The 18,797-nt window shown below is 39.2% G+C and overlaps 3 protein-coding genes across 4 annotated transcripts in view; 2 read left to right on the forward strand and 1 right to left on the reverse strand.

Moving 5' to 3' along the window:
- LOC127432465 (zinc finger protein 239-like) overlaps positions 1-18,797 on the forward strand; it is a 162,719-nt gene that overhangs the window by 68,786 nt on the left and 75,136 nt on the right. The window lies entirely within an intron of this gene.
- The window catches only part of LOC127432470 (uncharacterized), a 146,041-nt gene that overhangs the window by 47,168 nt on the left and 80,076 nt on the right, over positions 1-18,797 (reverse strand). The window lies entirely within an intron of this gene.
- Positions 4,446-7,464, forward strand: LOC127432464 (uncharacterized). The gene is made up of 2 exons (XM_051683574.1): positions 4,446-4,534; positions 6,032-7,464. The coding sequence occupies exon 2, from the start codon at positions 6,043-6,045 to the stop codon at positions 7,072-7,074; it is 1,032 nt and encodes a 343-aa protein (XP_051539534.1). The 5' UTR covers positions 4,446-4,534; positions 6,032-6,042; the 3' UTR covers positions 7,075-7,464.

Consider the following 18,797-nt stretch of genomic DNA (forward strand, 5'->3'; position numbering starts at 1 on the left):
TGGACAAAAGTGTCCAGAGTGTTTAATTCGGATATTTATTTAAACGTAGCCTCAAGCATATGGCAGAACCCTAAACTATGCATTAATAAGTACCCTTTCTGTTGGTCAGATTGGATTGTGAGGAGGGTTAATACACTTGGTGACCTATATGAGAGTGGAGTATTGAGACCTTTTGAAAATTTGGTTCAAAATTTTGGGATTCCCAGATCTCAATTTTATAAGTATTTACAGCTGCGGCACCTACTCTGCACTGTTTCTGGGAGTGGCACGCACCCCCCTAGTGTGGCAGATACTCTGGGAGTGGTGATTACTGCTTTTGGAAAAGGTCATGAGGCATCAGTGTATTACTCCTGCTAATTCAGAGTCTGGGGGATGGAGCTTTAAATTCTCTCAAAAGATTATGGGAGAAAGATTTACATTTGTTTTTGGAGGAGGGAGTGTGGGTTAGGATTCTTAAAAACATCAAGTCTGCATCTAGAGATGCAAGGGTGCGCCTTATGCAATTTAAGATTCTACATAGATTTTATTGGACCCCTTCTAAATTGTATAGACTTGGTCTTAAGGACACACCCACCTGCTGGCGATGCCATTTAGAAGATGGAGACACTGCCCATGTTTTTTGGGGGTGTCGTAAGATACAGGTGTTCTGGTTGAGGGTCCAGAATTTTATGGCCAACGTATTGGGTACTCGGATCTCCTTTTGCCCCAGGCTCTGTATTTTGGGTGACGGGGCGGTCATTGATGTAGGAGATAAGTACATGAAGAATTGGATCCTGGCCAGTGTTATGGTGGGCAGACAGCTTATCCTTAGAGGATGGAAGTCAGCTGGAGCCCCCTCGTTTCGTGAGTGGTTCGAGGAGATGGGCAGGGTGGCAGCTTGGGAAGAGTTGTCATATAGAAGGCTAGGCAACATGGATATGTTCATCAGGAGGTGGGGCAGCTATTTAGCCTTTCTGGAGGGCTCTCGGGGAGGGACAGTGGAGGGAGACGTGTTGTTTTAAATGTGTATGTTGTAGCCTTTTTGTTTTTACACATATACTTTTTTGAAATGTATTTCTAAATATTTTCTTCTATTTTATGGTTTGTTTGTGTGTATTTGTCAATTGTATTTGACCACTGGGGTATCTGTTTTTGTTGGGTGGTGGGGTGGTTACTGTTCAGGAGGAAGGGTTGTAAATAATATAATATGATTCCAAATATTCTGTTTTTTATATATATATATTTGTTTTTTTTATATGTTATATGGAATCAATAAAAACTTTTAATAACAAAAAAACTCTCTGATCTTACGTGATTGTCTTCATAATATATTTAATTTTGCTGCCTTTGCATTTCAAATTACATGAGTACTCTAAACATCATTATCAATTGTTAACAGCTGCCATCAACAGCTTTAAAGTATCTAATAATAACTCATACTAAGGAAGTATTTTACGGCATGCATTATACAGACTATTGGAGCATTTTGGGTGTTGCATCACATGCAGGGTTTTGAACAAATGTAAATAATACAAGTTGATGTATATGGCAATACGATTTACTCATCAGTATTGTTCCAACTGTCACCATTTGTTTTAACAGTCATTATATGTGTGCATTACACAGTGATTTTAAACAAATCTCACATGTATGTATGCATGTGACTGGTCACTCTTCATGGACACACAACTAGGTTCAGGAGATTCTCCATGAATGACATTAAAACACAACAACATTTAAACACTCTTTCAAAGATTACAATCCTCTCATCAGTTTCTCAGCTTTACTTTTCCACATATTTCTTGAAAAGAGAAATTGATTACTGAGAATATTTGTATTTAGAACAAGAGAAAGCAGCACAATTCGCTCAAATTGTCATGGTTACACACAGTAACTGTTTGGCAATGTTTAATGCACAGTCCTAGTTCAACATTCAGGAGTTCACTTATGTTTATTTAAAGAAGATATATTTGAGCACATGACATTACACAGCATATATGATCTGAATGCACCAAAACTGGAAAGACTTTCAGCTACGACTGAAGAGGTTCAAATTTAAATGGCAACAAATGCACGAAATTGATGTACACTATACAATATAGTGTGCTGCTTTCAGAAGAACTGTTTTCACAATAATTACATTATAAAATATACTTTTACTGGAGAAACATACATACAAATTACTTTTGACCCAAAGCCTAAATAATTGAATCAATGTACATTTTAGTTTGATGGTTTGTTACGTATTCATCTGAAGGAAATTCTGTGTTTGTGTATAAAAATGTACAGAGAAACACATTTGATTTTCATCTTCTACATAAGACTGACTGTACAAGTTTTTCCAGTTATATCTGTGACTGAATCAAACCGTCTCACTGTCATCTTATTGTAGATCTCACTTTACCATTGCAACACAGTTCAATGGAAAGGAGGAGGCGAGAACCGGCTTGATAATATAAATAATAGTTTAATGTTTTACTTAACCAAAACACACAAACATAACCGCACACAGGGGCAGCTGCCTGTAATTCTTTCTCTCGAACTGTTGTCCATCAGGCTGATTGGAGACCGGGCGTGCGTCATTCCAGCCCGGCCCCACCCTCCTCCGCTCTACAACCCTAAAGCTGTTTTCACAAGTTTGGTCCAGCAGATTAAACTTCAGATAATCAAGTCTGTTTTTTATACCGTAGTGTTGTGCAGCATATCAAAAATAACTATCAGTGTATTTTATTAAACCATTGAAATCTTCTGACCTCTTGACCTTCCCTGTGTCTGTCGGTCCACTGAGATCCTTTGTGGAGTCCATGACATCATCTGAACAGTCCACTGAACACCTGTGAACAAACGGTACATCGTCTATATTTGTGATGTGTTTATTTGTTCAATACTGACACTTATTTGTTTTGTACTCTAGAAAATTACTTTAGAAATGAATCAATGAGGTTAAATTGCAGACTGTCAGCTTTTATGACATGATAAACAACAGCATAAAGCGAAAACATCAGAAGACTCAACATAAGAAAACAAAGCATCATTTCAAGCCAATAGAAGCTATAACATTTCAGTGCTGAACACTGAAGAAACTGAACACACACTGTCAATTCAGATAAACGCAGCAAAAGTCTCAGTATCTGTTTGTTCTGCTGTGATTAATACTTAGATATCTGTTAGATGTCTTACTGTAGCTGATAGTTTGAAAGATGAATTAATGTGGTCTTGTGAGTTTTGGTTTGTTTTGCAGCAGTTCAGTACTCACCTGTCAAAAGCTGTTGATGTTCACTTCCTCTTTACTCACTAGAATATCACCTACAAAATACTTCACAATCAATTGATTTACTGTTTCAGACGATTCAGTGGAGCACAAACTGTGATTCTTTTTATGTTTCTCTTATCATGTAATTGTCTGCTCTTGTCATAACATGGATCCTGTTTTAATAGTTAATAGTTAATAGACACTGTCACCTTAGGAGGAATCTGAAAAGAGACAACAACATTTAAAAGTGCAGCAAGTGTTTCATGCTCTTAAAGGGATAGTTCAGCCAAAATGACAAATCTGTCTTAATATTGTCACCCTCATGTTGTTCTAACCCCGTATGTCTTTCTTTCTTCAGTGGAACACTAAATACTTTAGTCACCATTCACTTTCATTGATGGATAAAAAGATTCAATGACTGTGGCCTTTTTATTTGTAAAATAAAAGTTTTTATTTGTATTTGTTTTTTAAGTTAACATATTACCTGCAATAGAAAGTGCTAACTAAGATAAATTGGCCCCCACCAAGTTTTCATCTGGAAAATTGAAGAGCCCTGGTATAGACAGTTTTTAAAAGTATCCTGGTGCGAATCTTAACATTTCTGCAAAGTTCACAATTCACAATATGTCTACATGAGGTCGACCAATTCTTTGCTGAATCCAGTGATGCCTTGGCTCTCATATAACAATAAGAGAATCAGATGAAACAAGATTTATGCCTATTAATGTCTTGTTAAATGTTCATTTTATTGTGCGTTATGATGATGATGATGATGATGATTAGCATTACTGGTATCCTATTGTATTTATTTATTTCACCAAAAATGTAAATAGGCATTTCAAGTAACATATCACCTGAAAATCAATTCCAAGGAGCAAATATATTATTACATGTTATTAAAATCTATTTTATACTGCTTAACAGCTTCTGAGCTTGAACTTCAGATACTGAATTGTGTTACTAAGCAGGATGTCTGACAAAATACAATACAATTATCTTATACAAGCTCAGAATATAAGGAATATTGAACACATGAAATTTGATCAGATCCTTTTGTAAATAGTATATTGGGCTCCACTCAAATACAACAGAAAGCTGCAAAAATAGAGAAAACTGTAAACTTGTTATACTTGTTCACATGACTGTAATGCACTGACAGTTAATAAACACCAAGCTGTGTTGCTGACTGGTCTGCCCTGAGGCTTGTGGGTGTGTTTTTCCAGCTCTTTTTGAGGCTTTATTTAAGCCCAGGCTGTTAGCAGAAGAGCTTCAGAACCATTGCTGTAGTCTACAGTTGTCCAGGTAAGTATAATTCTAATAAAGAGCACCTATGGGTTCATAGGACAGCTGGACAGAAATACAGGAGAGGACAGATGTTAAAAAGGTTCAGCCAAGATTTATTTTGTATTACTGAATAGAGTGTAGACACATTAAATAAGCCAACTAATAATTAATCAGATACAACTGGAATGGTCCCAGATTGCAAACTATTTCTGGTGGAGTGGTTGCGTTCCTAATATTTAAGTGACTAGAAGAGATTGAATATAAAATACAAGACTTATGAAAGCTTAAATATCCGTATATATTTTAATATAAACAACATATTATTTATGTTATTTTATCACATTTATGGATGTGAATATTGTGAGAAAATATTCTGATTTATTAGTGTTACATATCTATTATTATTATTGTTGTTGTTGTTGTTGTTGTTGTTGTTGTTGTTGAGGATGTAAGTAAAATACAAAAGGGGTTAAGTGAGTTACATAAAGAAAATAAAAGGGTACAGTAGTGTGAGTAGCTCTGGTGAAACGGAGAAAAAAAAAGAGGTCTCCTTGTCTTCACGTGTAACCTTGACTAATTTCCAGAGTGTTAAAAAATACAAGTGACTTGCCCATAACCATCTTCCTTGTCTTTTAAAAGTGTATATGTCTAAAGCATGTCAAAACCTGTCTATAAAGTTCCTTAGAAGCACATGTAAAAACAACAGTTTCGAGTCTGCTTTACAAGCAGTCATTATGCTATTTGTGTTACACTTTTGTGAGGTCATGATTTATTTTTCAAGTATTACTGTTATTATTATTATATTTATATTTACACTTGTATTTATGATCTTATCTTATTAATTTCCCACCTGTTGTTGATATTCAAGTCACTGAAAACAGGGCCAGTGGAAGAATTGGAGGTAAAATGTCTGGATTTGGAGAGGTGTTTATATACGATTTTTTGACCACTTCGTTATTTTAATTATATTTTAGTTTTGTTTGAAGTGTGACTTGAATTTAGAAATATTTTTTGATTAGGTTTTTCTTGTTGTAGTAAACTAATTTAGTTTTTAAAGCAACGACTTGTGAAAGTGAAGTGAGGGATCACCGATCCACGGCCCAACCTTAAAAACACAATCACTGTTAATACGTAATAGTATGTTAAGCCAGTATGATTAATTTTACTTACATTCTCTATAGTTTAACGGAGGCTACATAGTACTGACAGGCACATTTTCCTTGCATATACTGCATAAGGAGCATGTCACTGTCATAGATTTGCCATTCTGATGAATGTGATGTCTTTATTTATATTGCTGATGCTTGATGGAATAACAGAATGCAGACTGTGCAGTAACCGGAAAAAACTACATTTCATGGCCATGCCCACTGACTTTGCACTTATGATGTATCGCTTGGCTCTGTGCTAACGCTCTTAAAATAGAGCCCATAATATTTCAGTAATCAGTGAGCTCAGAACAACAGCACCACTTTAGATCTGGACTTTGAACATCTGTGTTATTCTGTGTTGCAGGCTAAGGCACAATGACAGGCATCATTCCCAAGAGCAAAACAAAATGTGTTGATTTCTGTGGAACGAGCTACTACTATTATATAATCCGCTCTGATCTTGGCTGCTATATGCAGTCAAGTAACTTCAATAAAGGTTTAGACCTCACTATTTTGAGTCTGCACCCTTCCTGCCAAAATGGAGATCATTACCTTGGTGATGGGGGTGGCTACTTCTACATCATTAAGGGCAAGTCCTACCGCAGAGTCACCAACCTGACAACAGACAGCAGTGCTGCAGTTTACAGCCTTCATCCCAACTGCCAGGGTGGAGACCACTACCTCTCAGCCTTTGGCAAGTTTTACATCATCTTCCAAGGAAAGGGCACTTACCGAAGAACAACAAACATGAATCATGACTCAGATGCTGTAGAATACACCCTGCATCCCAATTGCAGAAATGGTCTCTACTACTGGGGCTTGCCAAACCACTACTACTTCCTCAAGCCAGTCTCAGAGTGGGGAGTTGAATACTACAAAGGTACCAACTTCAACAAAGATGAGCGTGTTGCTGTCTATTCTGTTCACCCAGATGTTCTTAACTTCTTGCCTGGTGGGCTGTCAATAACTAAAGGCCCAACAAATGGCATTTGGGAGAATATTAAAACTATAAATAATGAAAGCAATACTCCAATGACATGGCAAAATAAAATTATTAAAAGGGTTGGATACAATAAGGAGAAGATGTCCCAGATCACGCACAACTGGAAGATAGCCATGTCAACCTCGGCTGAATCTGTAGACCTCACAGGGTTAATTGCGAAGTGCCAGTTCTCCTTTTCAACAGAATATGGAGGTTCACATGTCAGCACTGAAAATGAAAGCTGGAGCGAAGCGACTGAAGTGGAAGAAGTACTAACATTTGAGCTGAAGCCAAATGAGCGCTTGTACATATGGCAATACAAACTGAAACTTGGTCAAGAACCAGTGTTGTTCTGCCGTGATTTAAAGATTGACGATGAGCCTAAACCTCCAAGTGAAGTCCCACTGCCACCCGCAAATACATGAAAAAAAAAACAAAAAAACAAATCAGGACAGTTTAACTCCAAGAATAACAATATGCTTCAGTTAAATTAATTAATTCTGACTTCTCAAGCAATTTCTTAGATATCTACAAGCATTGCTTAAAATGTAGGCAGAGAGGAGACTTGTACTGTACTGTTTAATACAACAGAGAGGTTTTTCAATTACAGTGCATGCAGAACTACAAAATACAACACTATCCATTATGGAATTGAAACTTTGTCTTTATGATTAAAAGAAAATGGCAAAATCCTGCTTTATACTGTGAATCTCACACATGCAAACTGCAGACAAATCTTTCACATTGTGGCTATGCACAGTTAATAGAATATATATATATATATATATATATATATATATATATATATATATATATATATATATATATAATAAAAAGACATAAATCAACCTTTAATAGTTAATTCCTTCAAAATATTTATCAAAATGTGAATTTTTACTAAATATTTTTTTACTTTGTATATTAGTGAAGACAGCTGTCCTTTTAGATGTGTAATCAAAGTCTACTAAAGTGTTTGATGTATAAGCACTGTATTCTTTTCACCTTTTAAAACTCAGGTTTTTTGGTTTCACCTGTATCCAGTATAATCTAATAATCTAGTATTAATTATCTGCCTAATCTTATTCGTCATCTTAATTTTTTTTTTAATTTTTGTCCTTTACTTTCTGTCTTACTACATTCCACACTATATTTCACTTTATAGCATTTGGATTTTACTTTTAATATGTCAAATAAAGTTGGATACTGCATTTTAAGTCTTAGTGTTTTCATTACCAATTCAATTCAATAACTTTATTTTTCTGTTAGGAACTTTAAATGTGAAAGTTGTCAGTGCAAACTACACAATCAAACATAAATACATAAAACAGATGTCAACACATTCACCACATACATTAAAATAAATAATACAAGGCCAGGTAAATAATTAAATAGTAAAAAAATGGGTAAAAAATGGAATGACTAATGAAGAGTTTCTTTCCACAAGCCATCATCCTCATGAATAATTCCCACCTATTACATCTCCCCCATTAAACCCCTCAACACACTCCATGCTGTGAGATTGGATTCATCAAACATTGGATTTAGGCACATCACGTACATGTTACACTACCGTACACAGTCCCTGCCATTTTGCATAACTGCAATAGAAACAATAGTTGAACATTTCTGGTGGTTTAAATTTAGCTGCTTGACATTCTCATAATAAAGCATTAACATGCCAACAAGTTATGTTGTTTAAAGAGGTTTTTGCAGTCTTTCAGTGCATGGATATGATGCAGAAATTCCATAAATTTTTTAGATCCAAGAAAAATAAACTCACATGCACTTCACCATGTGACAGTCAGTCTGCACTCCTCCGTTGAGAAGCAGAATATTTTTGGTGCGCTTCATTCTCACGCAGTTGTGCAAAGAGGCTCTGGTTGGTACAGTGACATTTCATGACATTTTGCTACAGTCTCCATGGTGCCAAGGGCTTTGGACAGTTTTTTAATGTTGAGATATTGCTCCTTTGCATCCTTTCATTATACAAGGATGCTGACATGCTGTCTTACTGGTATTGCGCATTTTATGAATCTTTGAGAGCCTCAAAGCATGCGAGTTTCCGCGCTGTGAACTCTGTCGCCCCCCTAAGGGGACACCAGGTTGGGAACCACTGGACTATAGGAACAAAGCTGGAGGATAAAGTAGTTAGAGGGAGAGAGAGGAGCATGCGCCAGTTGTGAGCTCACATGAGCATGGTGGGAAATACAACATGGCTGTGCATATTGGAATGTCTGCAATAATGCACATACAGGGACACTTCTGGATAAATCTCAACCGTGGATAACATTTTATTGACCATTACTACCATCACAAGTTGTGTGACGTTTTATCCTGCCGTGTTTCTTTAAGAAACCTCTCATCCGGAGGGGGAGGAGCAAATTTGGAGGAAATTAAGAGGAAATTATAGGGTTAAAGATGGTGGACAGGGGTGTGAGAACAGAACTGAATGAGTGGAGTATTGCCAGAGAGTGTGATTGGGGAGTCGCCTGAATACTCAATGCCACAAGGTCCACGGGTTTTCGCTGTGTTAATGGGTGAACGGAAGTAAGCCTTTGATTTCAAGACGCACTCTCAACTCATCGATTGCACCGCAACTATGGATAAGGAAGTGAACTAACGAAGTCTGATTTACGGTACTGGCCCTGGTTCACCCACTCTCTAATCTTCAACATATTGCTGCAAATTATCCTGCCATCCCTGGCCTGCAGAACGTACACATCTGCATTCCCCAAACCACGACACACAAACAATAACGCACATTTATTTTTTATCCTTTTTTTCTTCTTCTTGCTTTCTTTTCATTGCTTGAAAGTATCGTAGCCCACCTGGAGTTTGCCAAAAGGCACTTGAAGGACAAAATTCTCTGGTCTTTGGCTTGAATGACAAGCGTCATGTCTGGAGGAAACCAGGCACCGCTCATCACCTGACCAATACCATCCCTACAGTGAAGCATGGTGGTGGCAGCATCATGCTGTGGGGATGTTTTTCAGCGGCAGGAACTGGGAAACTAGTCAGGATCGAGGGAAAGTTGAATGCAGCAATGTACAGAGACATCCTTGATGAAAATCTGCTCCAGAGCACTCTGGACCTCAGACTGGTGCCAAGATTCATCTTCCAACAGGACAAGGACCCTAAGCACACAGCCAAAATAACAAAGGATTGGCTACGAGACAACTCTGTGAATGTCCTTGAGTGGCCCAGCCAGAGCCCAGACTTGAACCCAATTGAACATCTCTGGAGAGATCTGAAAATGGCTGTGCACTGACGCTTCCCATCCAACCTGATGGAGCTTGAGAGGTCCTGCAAAGAAGAATGGGAGAAACTGCCCAAAAATAGGTGTGCCAAGCTTTGAGCATCATACTCAAAAAGACTTGAGGCTGTAATTGGTGCCAAAGGTGCTTCAACAAAGTATTGAGCAAAGGCTGTGAATACTTATGTACATGTGATTTTTTTCAGTTTTTTATTTTTAATAAAATTTGCAAAGATTTCAAACAAAGTCCATTCACATTGTCATTATGGGGTATTGTTTGTAGAATTTTTAGGAAAATAATGAATTTAATCCATTTTGGAATAAGGCTGTAACATAACAAAATGTGGAAAAAGTGAAGCGCTGTGAATACTTTCCGGATGCACTGTATGTATGACATTTATCTGTAATAATAATACTGTACGAATGAATACCTTCAACGAAAATGAGCGATAGTGTCCAGGGGTGCCATCACATGCCACAATTTTTGCCCAACATTTTTTTTGCAAGCAACATAAAATCATATATTAATATAGATAATTGAACGGTTCAAGATTTTATTTTTATTTTTGAGGGGATCATAAAAGTAAAAAAAAATTTCACTGTCTGCTGCGTTTTGTTTTAAGGTGTTTTTAAGGTTTAATGATTCTAATCATCACTTGTTTTGAACATTTACTTCATCTAACTTACTAAACTATTTACTAACTGTTCAAACTCTCACTGCTGGGTGATGAGATATCAGCTGTTTCCTTTTGCTAGTCATGTCTGTTTACAAAAACTCCACTTACTCATATATACTTTTATCATAGACATAACATCAGGGTTTCCCAGTCTTTTCAACCAATACATTTCCATGACTTTTCCATGACTTGAAAGCTAATTTCCACTTACTCATTTGGACCTGACATCTTACTGCATTCATTAAGTTTGATGTTTGTAATTGTTACTTTTAGGGGTGGGCGATATATATAAGCAAAAACTGTTCTGTGTAATTAACACTTGGTTAACCATATATCACGATATACACATTTCTTGTGGTGGACACATTTCTGTCCTTATATCGATGTAATCGGTATATCGCCCACCTCAAGTCACTTAAAATTGTTTCTTGACATTATCTTTTAGCCTCCCACATCCCTTGATGACTCTTGAAGAAATAAACTATGCTCTTTTTGAGCTGCACGTGCACGCTTCATGGTAGCTTTGGAAATGGCTCACAAAAACCTAGACAGGAGACAGCGTTCATGGATGGTTCATTTACTCATTGCGAGGACATGTCCATGGCAACGATGCGGTCGCGGCTTACCTTCGTAAGAAAGCAAGCCACCCCAGAGGCTCCCCGCCTCGGTCCTTCTACCCATGGTATAAGGCCAGCGTGGCTAGCACTGGGGGCGATTTGGGGACCCTAATGAGACCGCCTCCGCCAGGTATCCCCCTGCGGACCTCCCATTACTCAGCACGCTCGTCTGCCCTGATCGGGCTCTGGATGAGTCCGCCGGATCGTGTCATGGCGAGTTCAACCTCTTATTTGGAGCCCGCGAAAGTGATAAGCTCTCGAGCACAGCATCGGAGAGCGGGCTCGTCCAGTCGGACGCGGAAGCCTCAGCTGGGCTCCTCCCTTTGGGTGTGGTCGCCCGGTCACAGGCGGAGACATGCTTTCCCAGGCAGCCGCGAGCATCGGGCTAGAGTGGAACCCTCCGCTCTCCCCTGAACCCTCGCAGCTCGATGTCTTTTCAGCCCTTGGACCGACCTCTCATTTCTATGGGCAGGTGTTCCCCTACAGCAGGTCTCCAGGTGCGTCGTGGTCATGACAGATGCCTCCAAAATGGGCTGGGGCGCTGTTTGCAATGGGCACGCATCTGCCGGCTTATGGACGGGCCTACGACTGCATTGGCACATCAACTACCTCGAGTTGTTGGCAATTCTGCTCGCCCTGCGGAGGTTCCGGCCGTTGATCCAGGGCAAGCACGTGTTAGTTCGGACAGACAACACGGCAACGGTAGCATATGTCAACCGCCAAGGCGGTCTGCGCTCTAGTTGTATGTCACAACTCGCCCGCCGTCTCCTCCTCTGGAGTCAGCAGCACTTCAGGTTGCTGCGAGCCACTCACATCCCGGGTGACCTCAACACTACAGCAGACGCGCTGTCATGGCAGGTTACCCTCAGGGGAGAGTGGAGACTCCTGGCCAGGGGTGCCTCTCTAACAGACATTTGCAGAGCAGTGGGCTGGGCAACACCCAACACCTTTGCCAAGTTCTACAACCTCCGGGTGGAACCGGTTTCGTCCCAGGTAGTGGCACGCAATACAAGCGGATAAGCCCGGGATAGCCAGCTGGGTGTATCGCTTGCACATAACGCCTTTCACCTCCTCTGAGCTGAAGACGTGTACCATTAATTCCCAGTAGTGTTCACAAACTATGTTCCCTGGTTGACTTGTTCACAAACTATGTTCCCTGGTTGACTTCCTCCGAGCCCTGTGACAGTCGAGTTTTCGGAGAGACTCGCTGCCGGCCCAGTATACATGCAACTAAGAGCCCTGTTCTGGGGTAGGTGCTCTGCATGTGGCGGTTCCCTGTAAGGTAACCCCATGCGATGTATATCTTCCGCTAATTAATTTCCCTGTTGGCAAACTGTGTCTTCCTTGGGCAGAGCCCCCTCTGCCACAGTCTCCATGTTTGTAGCAAATCGACCCCCGTCGGGTAGGATCTACCATGAGACTCTCCACATGGTCGGCAAGACCATGTGACGTATTTTCCACTTAAATATCCCCCCCTCTCTTTGGGCGAGGTGTGGTCTCCGCGGTGTCCTCCCCTTGGGAGGGACACCCCTCAACTAGACATGGCGGCCCAGTCAGATAATCCCCCTTGTTTTTTAGGGAGTGGAAAAAAGAAGGGGAAAAGAGGCCACGACTGGGTTAGCCTGTCTCTATCTTTTGGGTAGTCGACTTGTCCCCAAAGGGCCGTTTGACACTCATAACTATGTAGGGGGAGGTTACGTGTCGGCCTGGTGCGCTGGCTATGAGGCACACAGTGGTCTGCCCGTCACACACCGCCAGTTCACGGAACACAGTTCAGCCAGTTGCATTGTTTTGTATAGGGACCCCTAGTGTCACTACATCGACACAACGTCGAGTGAGTGACAGATAGGGAATGTCCTGGTTACTTGCGTAACCTCCGTTCCCTGATGAAGGGAACAAGACATTGTGTCCCTCCTGCCACAACGCTGAACTACCCGCTGAAATGGCCAGACCTTGTCTCGGCTCCTCAGCATAAAACCTGAATGAGTGGCTACATACCAGCTCCTTTTATACACGTATGTCCGGGGAGTGGCATGCAAATACCACTCGCCAATTTTTATTGGCCTTTTATCAAAGACCAGAGGTGTTTCAGGCTCCCAAGAGTGACCCCTAGTGTCACTACATCGACACAACGTCTCGTTCCCTCCATCAGGGAATGGAGGTTACGCAAGTAACCAGGATGATATCGCTGGAGTGGAACTTAGAAGACTTTGCTGGAGAACAGGTAAGTAGCAGGTAAGTGAGTCTGTATTCCATGGGGAGACTAGACATCGATGAAGTGGCAGGGTGAGTATTTTTGGAGGGAATGTGATTGAGTGCTGGATTGGGATCAGGTGTGAGCGATTAGTAATTCAGGGAGAGAGAGCGGAGTGAGGAGTGAGAGAGGGAGTCTGGTGTGGATCTGTGACACCCGGCCAAAAGGGGAAAAAATGGATTCATCTGGGTCATTCCTGGGATTCGGTAACATTTCAACTTGGAAAATTATTATTTTTTTGACTACATCTGATTGATTAATTTTCAGAATACTCCTCAACATTAGGCACATATTAAACCATCAAAAAAAAAAAAAAAAAAAAAAAAAAAAAAATATATATATATATATATATATTTTCCCACCTTAGAAAGCCTGTAGAAGGTTCCAGTAATAAGGAAGGGAGCGGGAAGCAGGGTGGCAGTCCGAGTAAGTCAAGGTTTTAAGTCATGACTTTTTAGGCAGTACTTTGACTGTATCAGCATTTGTTTTAATGAATCATTAACTAATGGTTTGCAAAGATATCATTATGTTATGACTTTATTTGTTGAGGCACATGACTATTAACTCATCATTAAGTAATTGTTGTAATTAACACATGAATTTGCAGTAATAATGCAGTAATTAAGCATGTATTAATGCATATTAGTGCACCCATATTGGGTGGAAGTTCAAATACATGGCTTCAGCTCATTGTGGTAATTAACACATTAATTAACACTATTAATTCATATAATACGTTATTAGGTGACACATTTAATTAATAGCAATTCATATATGACTTAATATATTAATCAGACAGACTCTTTATTAGTTGCTGATGTGGCAATCATTAATGAATGGCTTAGTTAATCATGAGTCATACATTAACTCAATATTATCTGTGCATTAGTTAAGCATGAATTAATGCTTATTAATGCACCCGTATTGTAAAGTGTTACCAAAAGTTTTAATAAATAAATACATAAGCAGAAATTCTTGGAGAAAAGTGTAACACTTCAGCAATATGAAAGCATTATTCCCTGAATTAAATAAATATAGAGCGTACAAAATGAAAATAAATAAATGATTGCATTTTCTTAACATATTTTTTCTCTACATTTATCATGCATTTTCTTTCTAACTTTGTTTTAATTACTATTTTACTTTTAATAAATGTACTTTATATTTCTGTAAACTTCTTTAATTAAGATTCACACCACTTCAGTTTTTTTTAACAATTTATATTGGTAAGTATTTATGGGACATTTGAATCAAAATCAGCAGATACAATTGGATACAATTATAGAAATCTATGTCAAGTTTGTGCATTATCCATAGGGAATCAGCCTATATGAATTTTCAAAATTTTGCATGGCCAATAGGTTACTAATAGAAGAGGAGAAAGATGTACTATAACAAAAAAAATTGTTTTCCCCTATGTGAATGCAGAATTTTGTCATTTTTCGGGCCACAAGTCTTTTTATTTCAACAATGAATCTTTGCTTGTGGTAGCTAATTATTACTGTAGGCTACCTCCCGCACTGACGTTCATTCTCAGCATTTGTAATTTCTTTGAATTTGTGATCAGGCTTTTTTATTATAGGCCTATTTGACAATGTCCATCTTTTTTATATATGTAAGCCTATGCTCATGATGGAGTGGTATTGGAGCAATGGAAATGCTGATGTCCTTACTTTCAGAAAAAAGAAGAAAAAAAAGCTCCTCCTGGCAAATCTCGCCATTTCGCTTCTATTCCGCAACGCTTCCATAACGTGAGTCACATTCACTGATCAGGACGATTGGGACCACATTCTGCTATGATGTGTATCATACAGTCCGACATAACATTGTACAGTATGCCATGGCAAAATCAATGCATTCAAATAGTACAGTCTGACAAGCAACAATCTTAAAGGACTGTAAAATCCTACAGTGTATAGCAGGCTTTAGATGTCCTAGTCTGACTTGTGCATTTATTTCTCAGACTTATAAAGGCAGTCCGGTCAGGAAGGGAGTTAGTGGATCTAGCCTTGTCCCAGGAGACGTTCCTTTCCCTGATCAGGTTAGATAATTCAACTGTGAACCAAGGGTTGTCCCTCCCAGAGATCCTAAATTTCTTTATAGGGGCATGCTTATTGCAAATCAACATGAAAGAATTATAAAAATGTTCCCATGTACACTCCACATCATGGATTAAACTGACTCTGCCAAGATCACTATTGTACAGATCATGCAGAAATGCTTGTTCTTCAGATCTTTTAAAATACCCTTTAAAAACATAACAAGGTTTGAACTTGGGTAATTTTAAATTTCTTACACAGGCAATGGCACAGTGATCACTGACATCATTATATAATACTGCAGTCGAGTTATATTCGTTTGGCGCATTTGTAAGAATGAGATCCGGGGGGCCTAGGTAGCTCAGTGGTAAAAGACGCTGGCTACCACCCCTGGAGTTCGCTAGTTCGATTCCCAGGGTGTGCTGAGTGACTCCAGCCAGGTCTCCTAAGCAACCAAATTGGCCCAGTTGTTAGGGAGGGTAGAGTCACATGGAGTTACCTCCTCGTGGTCGCTATAATGTGGTTCGTTCTCGGTGGGGTGCATGGTGAGTTGAGTGTGGATGCCGCGGTGGATGGCGTGAAGCCTCCACAAGTGCTATGTCTCCGTGCCAACACGCTCAACAAGCCATGTGATAAGATACGCAGGTTGACGGTCTCAGATGTGGAGGCAACTGGGATTCGTCCTCCACCACCCAGATTGAGGCGAGTCACTATGCAACCACGAGGACTTAGAGCGCATTGGGAATTGGGCATTCCAAACTGGGAGAAAAAAAAAGATTGAGATCCAGTAATGTAGATTTATTTAGATCTTTTATGCTGAGCTTAGTAGGTGTATGTAAAGGGGTTATAAGGGAAGGGAGGAGGTGAGAACCAGCTTGACAATATAAATAAAGTTTAATGAAAAACAAACAAAAACACAAACATAAATACATACAGGGCAGCTGCCTGTAGTTCTCTCTCTCTCTCGAACTGTCTCTGGTCGCCTTTATCCCTCACTTGCCTCGTCAGGCTGATTGGGGTCTGGGTGTGCATCATTCCGGCCCAGCCTCGCCCTCCTCCGTGCTACAGTGTAATAATAAATTGCATGAGATTTAAAGAATCACACAATTCCTTAATGCAATCGGATGCAGAGGAAAGCCACTCCCAATTTAGATTGCCTATGAGAATTAATTCAGAGTCATTTAGACTGTGTAAGGCATCAGAAAGAGAGGAGAAGGCTTCTTTTGTAGCTGATGGCTGTTACAGTAACCTAGACTTGAAGATGGTGGTGAACCCAAAGGCAGGTATTTATTAGAGCAAACACAAACACAGACAGCAATAAGCAGGTGAGTGAAGAAAGAACAGATCGGTTCAGGAACAAACAATAGTTACTTGATGATGGTTATTGAATTTGCAGGTTGAAGTATTACTTGGGTTGGAGAAACACACTAAGGGAAGGGAAGGGTCAGGTGGATCCGTGACAATGGTGGTCTATAACAGCCAATGACTGCAAAGTGAAAATCTTTAGATTTATTCACCTTAACAGCGAGCAGCTCAAACTGTCTGGCTTTAGTTATAGACTGTGACATGGAGCTACAAAATTTGGATTTAATATAAATCACAACTCCACCACTTTACCAACTCAATTGGATCTGTAAACATTGTAACCATCAATTACAAGCAAATTGTCAGGTATTGATTTTTAATCAAGTTTCTGATAAAACCATAATATCCATGTCCGTTGTGACAGCCCAGAGCTTTATCATGTCCATTTTGGGGAGAAGACTTCTAACATTAAAATGCACAGGGCCAAGACTGGATCTATTTTAAAGTCTGCCAGCATGAGTATATTTTGCATCCCAGATAACAACAGCAGCAGCAAAATAACACACTTTAATTTCCTAGTATGTATATTAGTAATATAATCAGTGTCTCTGGCAGTAAAGTGCAGGGAGTCCTTTTGCACAGTAAGAATGTCATTCAGAGCTTTCAGAGATTGTAGGTACAGCAGAATGTGTTTGGGAGTTATAAAGTTTTTGCTGTTACATGGGGTGAATTTCTTGATGATGATTAAATGAGTCTCTAGTCAGAGTTTATAAGACTTAAAGAGTGAGACGATGAATATCCACTTACCATCTCTAGTCCAGCAAGACCAAAGAGACATATATTAATTAATAAATAAGCCAACACATACAAGATGCCTGTGTAAAAAAATGAGTAACATAGAGTAACAGATGCTCAGATGGATTTGTTGTAGCAAGCAGTTGGCTTCAGGATCGTGAGTTTTTGAGAAAGCACACAGAGTAGGAATGTGGCCCCTGTACCAAATGGCTGATGTGGCCCCTGTCCCAAAATAATTGCACACCTCTGCTCAATTGAATATGTAAGACTAATACTGTAAATTGGCAAGCAGATTTCCTTGAATCCCATCTAACACACAGAAATCCCTGCATTTTGTGAACACACAAAATGCTGCATCAAAACGTATAAATGTATATAATTTTGCAAATTAGTATGTCCTAATCTGCAGGTGCAGCATTTTGTTATCATTTTCAACGACAGACCATGTGAAGAATAAAACCCAGAAGCAATACATTTTTTATACATAACATTTTTTTTTCTTTACATTGTTTTAGTAGCATTTAAACATGATTTAATCTATTAAAAAAATGTGTAATTACGATACATCTCCACATTATACAGAGCACCCCCACTATTTTCAGAAGCACCCAGTGATTTTGATCTGGAACCGGGCCTGCGACACACACACATAAACATACGCAGAGGCTCGTGATGCGCTGCTCAGCGCAATATGTGGTCATTCCACACAAACTCCAACTCAGATGTAGATGATCAATAATTCCGTCCACCTATAACATGCATTGAGAATGGCACCAGACAAGCATTTTACCAGATGTTGAATGAGAAGCGTATTACACTACTGTGAATTAGCCTACACACACTCAAACACAGACTTCCTGGAGCACTCAACGCCAGACTTTCAAAATAAAAGCCTGAAGAAATTACAACTGAAATGTATTACCAATGTATAGTAAAACTATTATAATTTTTATTAATAATAATATTATAATAATTATAATTATTATAATTATTATTATTAATTACTATTATTTTTGCTGCTGCATCCTGCAGACTAGTTAACTATAAAGTTTTGCACATGCTCTTATGTAATTGTTTTTTGTTTTCCTATTTAATGTATTGTTAGATGTTTTTGTTTCTTTACACAAAGAGTACTCCAAATCAGTTCCACACAGTGAATTATAGATGTTCTAAACTCATTAAGAATAAAACAACACTGGTATCTGATC

The sequence above is a fragment of the Myxocyprinus asiaticus genome, chromosome 42 (assembly GCF_019703515.2).
Source record: "Myxocyprinus asiaticus isolate MX2 ecotype Aquarium Trade chromosome 42, UBuf_Myxa_2, whole genome shotgun sequence".
NCBI lineage: Eukaryota > Metazoa > Chordata > Actinopteri > Cypriniformes > Catostomidae > Myxocyprinus > Myxocyprinus asiaticus.